At 36.7% G+C, this 10185-nt stretch overlaps 1 protein-coding gene across 1 annotated transcript in view; it reads right to left on the bottom strand.

The window, feature by feature from the left end:
• Positions 1-2038: 2038 nt before the first annotated feature.
• CSTF3 (cleavage stimulation factor subunit 3) overlaps positions 2039-10185 on the bottom strand; it is a 69877-nt gene continuing 61730 nt past the window's right edge. The window contains exons 17-22 of the mRNA XM_079707947.1: positions 9412-9481; positions 6533-6728; positions 4222-4375; positions 3392-3486; positions 3188-3248; positions 2039-2740 (exon numbers count right to left, since the gene is read on the bottom strand). Of these exons, the coding sequence (XP_079564073.1) occupies positions 2538-2740; positions 3188-3248; positions 3392-3486; positions 4222-4375; positions 6533-6728; positions 9412-9481 (779 nt within the window). The 3' untranslated portion in view covers positions 2039-2537. The remainder of the gene's footprint in view (positions 2741-3187; positions 3249-3391; positions 3487-4221; positions 4376-6532; positions 6729-9411; positions 9482-10185) is intronic.

Raw genomic sequence — 10185 nt, 5'->3', positions numbered from 1 at the left:
TGATCAGTTTTATATTTATTAGGTAACTATAACCTTTTACTTTACTATGTGCGGCAACATAGATATACCTCTCATTCGAAATTTAGTGCTAAAAGCCAGAGTTTGACTGATTTTTGTTTAGGAAGCATTTATGGTCCTCAAATTTTATCCAGTTCTAGAATTGTGGGGAGATGCTGTCATTGTTTTTATAAAGAGGAAAGATATGGATATCTTTTGGTAATTTCTCTGGGTCCAGCAATATGGATATATGAGAGTCCTTGGACATGTAGGACTGGCTGTGTATACCAGTCTGCAGATAGATTTCCAAAAATAATTTCAGATTTCTAACATCATGCTACTTGTTCACCATGTTTACAAAAGGAATTATCAAACATTCAGACAAAATCGTACTAAAAACTAAAAGTTCATATATATATCAGGTAGAACATTAGAAAATATTTTCTTAAGAAATAATCCTTTTTAAGTTTAAAGGTCATATAATTTCTAGGGGAAAAAGTCTTAGAAATAAATGTAGTAGGAACAATTGTAATACACATAATGGCCTTAACAGTCCTTAGTAGCACTTTTCCCCAAGGTAGGTAGGGGTGTACGTGTGTGTTTTCTTATTACAATGCTAAAAAAAAAAAAAAAAAAAAAAAAGCATTTTCCATACTCAATCACGTGGCTTTCTTTTGTCACACGGGAACACTGTTACAGACCATTACAGGTATTTGAAACCATTTTGTCTTCTTCAGTACGCTAGTCAAAGATAGCACATCAGGAAAGATTCCATATCTCTATATTTTAAAGTTTCTACTATATGGTACTACTTATGCCTTTCAGATTGTTTTGTTGATAACCATGATATTTAAAAAAACCCACACAGCTTGAAAATGATACTTAGGAAGATAACAAAATCTGAAGTAGAGGCAGCTTTGTTTTGAGGAAATTTTTCTCAGCTTTACTGGGAAAATACTGGAGACATATGCTTGTGATCAACTTAGGTAAATATGACCTTGTTACTTATAAATTTATATAAGAAAGTGATTCAAGATAACCTTTTATTATAGGTTTTATAGAAATATTTGAAGCTGATATTTAATCACACTTGAATTCAAATTCTAAATTGTGTACCCATTGTGCAAGATTAAGATTGTCTCTTTATAGCCTTCCTACTTTTCCTCTTTTTTCCTTCCTTATTTTTAGCTTTTATTCTGAATCACAATCCTTAGGCTCAACTAGTTGTTGGTCTAGTTTTCTAGAAATGAGTCAAGAGGAGGTAACGTTGCTAAAAAAGAGCAAAACTTAATTCTTCTTTTAATTTTTATGGTAAGTTTTTGCTCACTGTAGCTAGTTTTTGGTTACTCAGCTATAGTTTCCTTTAATGCTGTCTTTGTTTAGCTGATGAAAAAAATGTTCTTGAACACTGAGCACTTTTTTTTTTTTTTTTTTTTTTTTTTTTTTTTTTTTTTTTGCGGTACGCGGGCTTCTCACTGCTGTGGCCTCTCCCGTTGCGGAGCACAGGCTCCGGATGCGCAGGCTCAGCGGCCATGGCGCACGGACCCAGCCGCTCCGCGGCATGTGGGATCCTCCCAGACCGGAGAACGAACCCGTGTCCCCTGCATCGGCAGGCGGACTCTCAATCACTGCGCCACCAGGGAAGCCCTCTGAGCACTTTTTGAAATATATTTATGTGAGAGCAAGACAGTGAGTGGTTAAAGGAATTCCCACACTTATGTTGCTTTTAAGAGACATGAAAGATAAAATATCTCTATCTATCGCCCTCAGGTTTAATTTGGGAAAAATGCATTCATATTTGAAGATTTCTAAAATGTTTAATTTGCTTCTTAAAAATGGATCCCTCATGTTTTCAAATAGTAGCAAAAAAGACCAGGAAAGGACAACAGTTAAGTGTATATATAGTAAATACAGGATGACTTTTCCTTACATTGTTGACATTTATTTTTAAACAGTATTGGCTAAATAACATAAGTAGCTATTTCAAATAAAATCTGAATGAAAGCAGCAGCAGGAGACATGACTTTTTGAGATCCTTTTATTTTTTAAAGGATTGTTTTTTAAAATTTTAAACTACAAAACCGATTCCGTACATTCTGCCATAAATAAAACAAACAATAAGGCAGGACTCTACATAAGCAAACCAAGAACAGCTGTTGTTTTCAGAAAATGTGATAAAATGCTTTACAATCATAAGCCATCCAGTTTTTAAAATAAAACTGTTGAAAACCCACAAGTCTTCAAGTGGTACATACAAGACACCCTTGAAGCGGGAACAAAATGTGGTTCTGCCACTTTGTACTGTTCTCACATTTTTGAAAACCTAATTTTGCTTAGAGCATAGGTCTGTTCCAAATCCTAAAATTCACATAGGTTGGTTGGTTTTTCTCAAGAAGCATATGAATAGAGGCACCAATGACAATACAACTTTGTTTCCAAGAACTTTGTAACAAAGCATTGTCTCTTTTAAACATATGACTTAAGAGGCAAAAGGAATCCTGGATAGGAGTTTTCTTTCAGAGGCAGGTTCTGTGCCTGCTTCACCGAATTCGCTTCTGCTGCCTCGCTCTGTAAATGTCATGAACAGGGGGAACGACAGCTCCCTTTTCCTCATCTTCATCTGAATCCTCGTTGGGCCTTTTGACAGCCTTGGTGAGTACTGCATTACTTTCCACTGGGCCATTGCCTTCTACAGCTAGCTCTGGGGCTCCTCCAGTAATGATCCTCACAGCTTCTTCAACTGCTATTGAAGCGAAACAAAAAGGACTGTTGTTGGAGAATGTTTAAAAGTATGCTACTGTGAAGGAATATGTATGTACTACTTTGGATACTTTATAATTTTGTAGCCTCCTATTAGGAAATTCTGAGATAGTACTACTGATACTATTGAATAATTAAAGACAAAAAAGCTGCTGTTAAAATTAATAAAATTATTTTCATAAGCCAAACCTGATAGTGCATGTTCACATGAATAGAAAAGATAAGCTTTTTATGATGTTTTTCTTAGAAGAATAAGAACATGAACAAGCCTCTCTGTACCAAAGAGAGTCTGGATCCCTCCTAGGTGCCACTGTATTTCTGCAAGATGGCTAGCTGGTTTTGGAAACTTCAGTGCCAAAGAACGACAGTCTCTCCTGCCTCGGAAACAACAGTGTGAATTCCACTCTAGAAATGGAGACTCATCACTTACTATTTGGTATCTTGCATCTTCGGAAAATTTCCATCAGTTCATCCACTTGTACAAAAGGACCCTATTTTGACACAAAGAAAATTTAATCCCCAATAATCTGACAAAATAGCCCTACTTTGAATTTCCCATGATACAAGAGAAAAAGCACACAACTACTATAATTACCCATAGACCAAATATCTATCATGAAAATAGTGAACAAACCTGGAAACAAATAGGAGGAGGGAGAAGTTTCATTAAAACAACTGCTGCAGGTGGTACTGGGAACACTCCACCAGGGACAGGGTGTAAGCCTGGAGCTGTGAAAGAAAGAAAAGTAGGAATCAAATGGGATGGAAGAGTTTCTACACATGTAATGAACTAACGTAAGTAATTTGTACATAAATTACTATGTACAAATAGTCTATGTTGCTTTGTTCTGGACATCTTAAAATGTTTTTAGTGCTTTATATGTTTGACCAAACTCAAGTGGGTGAGACAGGGAAAGCAGTCTCAAACCCATGGCCACTGGGAGGCAGAAAAGTAAACAAGTGACTTTGCATAAGACAACCCAGGGGCTGAGCTAGTCAGTTTTTGTCAAAGATCATGCCTAAGCCTCACAAGTCATTTTTTCAGCAATCCCATTTAAAGTCAGTTATACAGTAACATATTTAATCATAAGGGTCTTGTTCAAATAGAATCCAGAGAGGCTATTACCCATTAGTAAGTATAAACGATACCAAATAACGTCACCAAAGTAAGTTTCCAGCTGTGCAGGTAATCTGTATGTAGCAGCATTTCTGAAAACTGTCTTAAGTATCACTGCCAAAATGGGTTACTGCAATCTGGATCAATGAGGTTTTGTTTTTTTCTTTTTTAAGACATTTTAAACTCCTCTTGGTTCAAAGATTACAGCCAAACCACCTGTCATAGTGACCCTGAGTCTAATTATTAACCTACAATGGAAAGGTCACATTACTTTGCCCCCCACACCTCTCCAGTTAAACCAACAAACAAACTGAGGTCTCAGTACTGGATCTAAAGTCATGGCTTACGTGCTAAATGTCGTGGCTGAAATGGAATCATCTGCTGAGTGTCTGGTTTAGGGTATTCTGGTTTTCTATCCACTTCATCTTTCAGAACAGGCACTATAGAAGGAGCTACAACTGGGTCTGGAATTATAGCTGCTAGCTTAGCACGGGAGACATCCTGAAAATGCAGAACAGAAGAATCCTAAACCTGAAAAAGGGACTTATAGAGTATAACTGTGCAATTCTACAATCTTGAGGATACACTGTGAATAACTGGGTTAAAACCATAGAGAGAATGGAGAAAGATAAGCGAGAACTTCCATGACAGTAAAGGTTGTTAACAAGGAAAGCTAAAGGGCTGTAAAGACCAGTGTTAAGAATCATTAGACTCAGTGTCGCCAGGTGGGACACTCGTAGGATAGATACAAGCTTTTGTAGGTAGTACATACCAGGTAGAGGTGGGGTAATTTGGAAGAAAATCTGCGGTCTTAGATATTTTCCTGATATCTCCCTTCCACTAAAATTGAACATCATCTACCAGTTTCTCTAAGTGAAGAAGCTGGATTAAGTAAGGTGCTGTTTCATGAAACCTAACATAAAGCTTATCATCACTTACATTAGTTCATAAGATTTTGCTAATGAAATGAAAAATTACTCCCAAAATACTGTTATAGGGGAGCAGGAATGTTTGTTGAGCAACCACTGTTTGTCAGTTTTTGCCATTTATTCCCTCTCTGAGGAGGCAAATAGTAACACCTCCATTTTACAGAAGGGGCCGACACTCAAAAGAGGTTCTGCTGTCTCCAGTGTTAGATGGCTAAGAAGCAGAGAGAGGATTTGAGAGCACAGGCCTCTCTGACCTCACACCCATCCAGTCTTCTTTTCAGTGTCCCAGCAATGCCTGCCAGGGCTGAGAGCAACCCTCTGAGATATGTCAAAGGGAGCAACATGCTACCTATTAAAGAGGCCCTATCCCAGAGAAGTTCCTCTGCTACAGGTAACCAGTGTCAATCTGTCTAAAACCAAAAGAGCCTCTTTTGCCACCATCAAGGGATATAAGAGAATTTCATATTTTCAAAATTTGCTCATATGCATTTGGTGGCAAATCTAAATGAGTATGCCTACTGGGAATTACTTTTTTTTCTTTCCCTCTCTCACTTAGGTGTGACACACAAAAGCATAATAATCCTTTCCAAATAAAAGAACAGAAACAAATACAAGATGGAAAATTCATATTCAAGAAGTAGTTCTACTTAGTAAGATCTTTTCATTAACTTCCCTAATTTCCATTTTCATCTTGGCAAAGTTGAAATAGCCTAAAAATTCCACATAATAGTCTTAAAATGTCTTTGGCTTTTCATTAAGAAGTAGTTAAACCAGAAGCAGAACCTGCTGATCCCTGAGCAGTAACCCCTTAGTTCAGAATAGGAACACGGGGCTGGCACACAACTGGAGCTTCCATTAATGAAGAGGTCTGAAGTTTATTTTAATCTGGTTTAGCCAGTGAGACCCAGGCTAAAAGAGGGCAGTGAGGAAATACAGAATGATGGTGAGGAACATCCTAATGCTGGTTGGCTTAAGGGGACCAATCTAGGACTCTTGTGGATATAGATTCCCTTTGGATTTCCATCTTGGCCTTTGTTCACATGACACAGAAAAATCAAGAAATGATAGAACAATGGTTTTCTCAGCAAGGGCTATTTCTAGGAGTGTGTAAACATTAATCTTTCCCTTTGGCCTGAATGAGTTCAGTTTCCATATTTGTTTCCTTATGACTCAGTAGTCCAAACAGAAGAGTTCCATTCCTAGATAAGCTAATTTCCTAAAGGGCCCCACTGAAGGAGCCCTGTTTTAAATAAGATACAAATCCTTCAAGGAACTTTATGGATTCAATAAGCTATAATGTTTCTTCATTATATCTACAAAATATATAGCAGGAATTACTATATATGATCTCCTGTCAAAACACACACATCAGTCTTAAGAGCTATTAGAGAAAAACTAACCTAAGTGAAATTCAGATTTTCTTTTGTTTTTCTTCCTTCACCCACCTCCTCCATCTGCCCACAAGACATAAGATATAAGGCATTAACAATTTCCAGGAAAGAAAGTTTGTTAAATCTCATTTTAATTCTCATTTTGTTCAGTACTGTTGATACTCAATATTTCACAAACCCAAGGAAAATCCCTGAACTTTTTTATATTCTGCAAATCTATTCTAAAGCTAGATTAATTTCTATTTCGGAATTTACTTTAGAGTGAAGTTTATCCATGAACTATTCTGAAACAATAGGAAAGTAAAGACACTACACACATCTTGAGCCCAAGTACATACCTTATACCCAAGCGCTTTTAGTTCACTTGCAGAGCAAGGATATAAATCCATGAACTTGTATCTATCTACCAGTAAAGCTGTTTCTTTGCCTTCATACTCTTCTTTGAATGCTGTAAACCGTCTTTTCTCCACTTTGAGTATACTAGCTAGATCACCAATATTACTTTCAAAAGCTAAAAATCGGGCCCAGATTTCTCTGTAAGAAAATAAATATAATCAATACTTTACTATTCTGGGTTTGAGGCTTACAAAAAATCTTTAAGTTCCCTTCCTCCCTTTTTAAAAAAAATTATACAAATCTCTCTTTTTTTTATTATAAAGATTTCCAAACTTCAGAAAAATAGAGTAGTATAATGAGTACCTATATACCATAACCTAGATTTAATCATTATTAATACTTTGCCATATTTGCTTCATCTTGTTTTTGCTTAAGTATTTGAAAGTAAATTACAGTCATCATAACCCTTCACCCTAAATACTTTCATATTTAAGGCTTTTTTTTTTTTTGAGTTTTTACTTATTTAGCATACCTTCCTATCCTTTGTGGCCAATAAGAGAGACATTTACACTAGAGAGAGTAAACTCTAGGTGTAAGAGTTGAAAAAGGAACCTAGACAGGTTTCCAGTTTCTCCTGAATGATGTGGCTTCACCATTTTGTAGTGGCATGAATTAAAATGTAGAATACATTCTTGGAGCAACACATGAATAAAAATATATTTCGAAATCTAACATGCTCTCTATTTTTTCCCATTAATACGGATCATTGGGGACAAATTTGTGCCTCACCACTTTTCTAACAGCCAAAATTAATTCTCTAAGACTCTACTTAAATGTCAGTAAGGCTCATGCAGCTCAATATCAAAAAAACAAACAACCCAGTCCAAAAATGGGCAGAAGACCTAAATAGACATTTCTCCAAAGAAGATATACAGATTGCCAACAAACACATGAAAGGATGCTCAACATCACTAATCATTAGAAAAATGCAAGTCAAAACTACAGTGAGGGCTTCCCTGGTGGCGCAGTGGTTAAGAATCTGCCTGCCAATGCAGGGGACACAGGTTTGAGCCCTGGTCCAGGAAGATCCCACATGCCGTGCAGCAACTAGGCCCATGCGCCACAACTACTGAGCCCGCGTGCTTCAACTACTGAAGCCTGCACGCCTAGAGCCTGTGCTCCGCAACAAGAAAGGCCACCGTAGTGAGAAGCCTGCGCATCGCAACGAAGAGTACGCACAACTAGAGAAAGCCCACACGCAGCAACAAAGACCCAAAACAGCCAAAAATAAATAAATGAAATAAATTAATTTAAAAAAATCTTTTAAGAAAAAAAGAAAGGCTATTCACACTGTGAAATTTTGGTTCATATAACTCTGTTTAAAAAAAAAATCTACAATGAGGTATCACCTCACACCGGTCAGAATGGCCATCATCAAAAAATCTACAAACAATAAATGCTGGAGACGGTGTGGAGAAAAGGGAACCCTCCTGCACTGTTGGTGGGAATATAAATTGATACAGCCACTATGGAGAACAGTATGGAGGTTCCTTAAAAACTAAAAATAGAACTATTATATGACCCAACAATCCCACTACTGGGCATATACCCTGAGAAAACCATAATTCAAAAAGAGTCATGTACTACAATGTTCACTGCCACACTACTTACAATAGCCAGGACATGGAAGCAACCTAAGTGTCCATCGACAGATGAATGGATAAAGAAGTTGTGGCACATATATACAATGGAATATTAGCCATAAAAAGAAATGAAATTGAGTTATTTGTAGTGAGGTGGATGGACCTAGAGTCTGTCATACAGAGTGAAGTAAGTCAGAAAGAGAAAAACAAATACCGTACGCTAACACATATATATGGAATCTAAAAAAAAAAAACAAACAGGTTCTGATGAACCTAGGGGCAGGATAGGAATAAAGACGCAGACATAGAGAATGGACTTGAGGACGTGGGGACGGGGAAGGGTAAGCTGGAACGAAGCGAGAGAGTGGCATGGACATATATACACTACCAAATGTAAAATAGATAACTAGTGGGAAACAGCTGCATAGCACAGGGATATCAGCTCGGTGCTTTGTGACCACCTAGAGGGGTGAGATAGGGAGGGTGGGAGGGAGACGCAAGAGGGAGGAGATATGGGGATATATGTATAGCTGATTCACTTTGCTATAAAGCAGAAACTAACACACCATTGTAAAGTAATTATACTCCAAAAAAGATGTTAAATAAATAAATGTCAGTAAGCACCTTTGTACTAAAGTAATGCACTGAGTTCCTATTATATACTAGGTGGAGGACTATCACAAAATTCCCATACTGGTAGACATTATTGCTACTTGACAAGAACGTAAGGATTGGCAAGGTGAGGAAATCTGCCCAAGGTGTAGTTGCCTGAGCTGGAATTTGAACCCAAGACTCCAAAGCCTTACTACTTTCACTGTACCACTATACCATGTTGTTCCTCCTGTAAAACCGAAAGAGTCAAAACCATAAATCAGGGATATAATTTGTCAAATTTTCATTTTGTCAGAGTCTTTGCTCTCGAGTAAGAAGTAAAAATTTCAGAACTCTTCTCTAGTTTGTTCATATAAATATCTAGGGATATATAGCAAGGTATATTAAAATATTTAATAATAAATTGCTAAGGCATCTCTCAAAATAATCCTAGTCAGTATGCAAAAATTTTTTTTAACAAATCTTAAACAGGTATGAAAATATGGCAAGGCAGGCATTTGTAAATTAAGCTTCAAGAGAGAAGGGAAATTTCTCCTGGAACGTATACTCACAACAAGCAAATGTTCATCCCATAGACCACAATTCAAATATTAGAACCCGACCAGTAAGTTTTCAAAATGGCTTACCCAGACTTCTCAGGTGGAAGACTTCCAGATGTTAAAACTCGTTCAAACAAAACTCGAGTATTATTGTCCTCTAGGATATTAAAGAAGATTTTAAATATTTTTAAAAATTCAGTTTTATAATTCAACAATGCATTATCTCATTTAATCCTCACAAAAATCCTATGCAGAGAGATCTAACTATTATCACACCCAATATTTATAGATGAGGAAGCTTGAGGTTCAAAAAGATGAAGTGAGTTGATGTGGCTCACAGTTACTGAGTAATAGAGCCATAACTAGAAGCCAGGTCTTTTTACCTCTAGTTTAGCCCTCCTTCTATAGTATAGTGTAGTTGTAATGTCAAACAATTTATAACAGTGTGATATCTGAATTGGGTATCTCATTTTTTTTAAGTAATGAAAATTACATACCTGTTGACATTATAAGCATCAAATTATTGATATTTTTAAAGTACACTGAATGTGGAGGATGACAAGCTCAAATTTAGATATTTGATTTTCTTATTTTGCAGCACCGCACCAGGACTACTCTATATTTAACTACTTTAAATCCTTATATAGGTACCATATCTAGATTGGTAGATAAATATGCAAGTGGAAAATGAATAAGAATGGTCACCAGAGGTGGATTAAAATTTAAGAGTCTCGGGAGGTCTGTAGCTGGAAGTGGAAAATGACACTTCTTGCTAAGCTCTAAGGGATCTATTAAAATTTAAGAATCTAGTAGTAAATTTACTAACACTCTTTCAACTGCATATTTTAAATGGGTGCATTT

The sequence above is a fragment of the Hyperoodon ampullatus genome (assembly GCF_949752795.1).
Source record: "Hyperoodon ampullatus genome assembly, chromosome: 7".
NCBI lineage: Eukaryota > Metazoa > Chordata > Mammalia > Artiodactyla > Ziphiidae > Hyperoodon > Hyperoodon ampullatus.
Note: the sequence above shows the minus strand (reverse complement) of the source record. Positions and strands in the feature narration are given on the sequence as shown.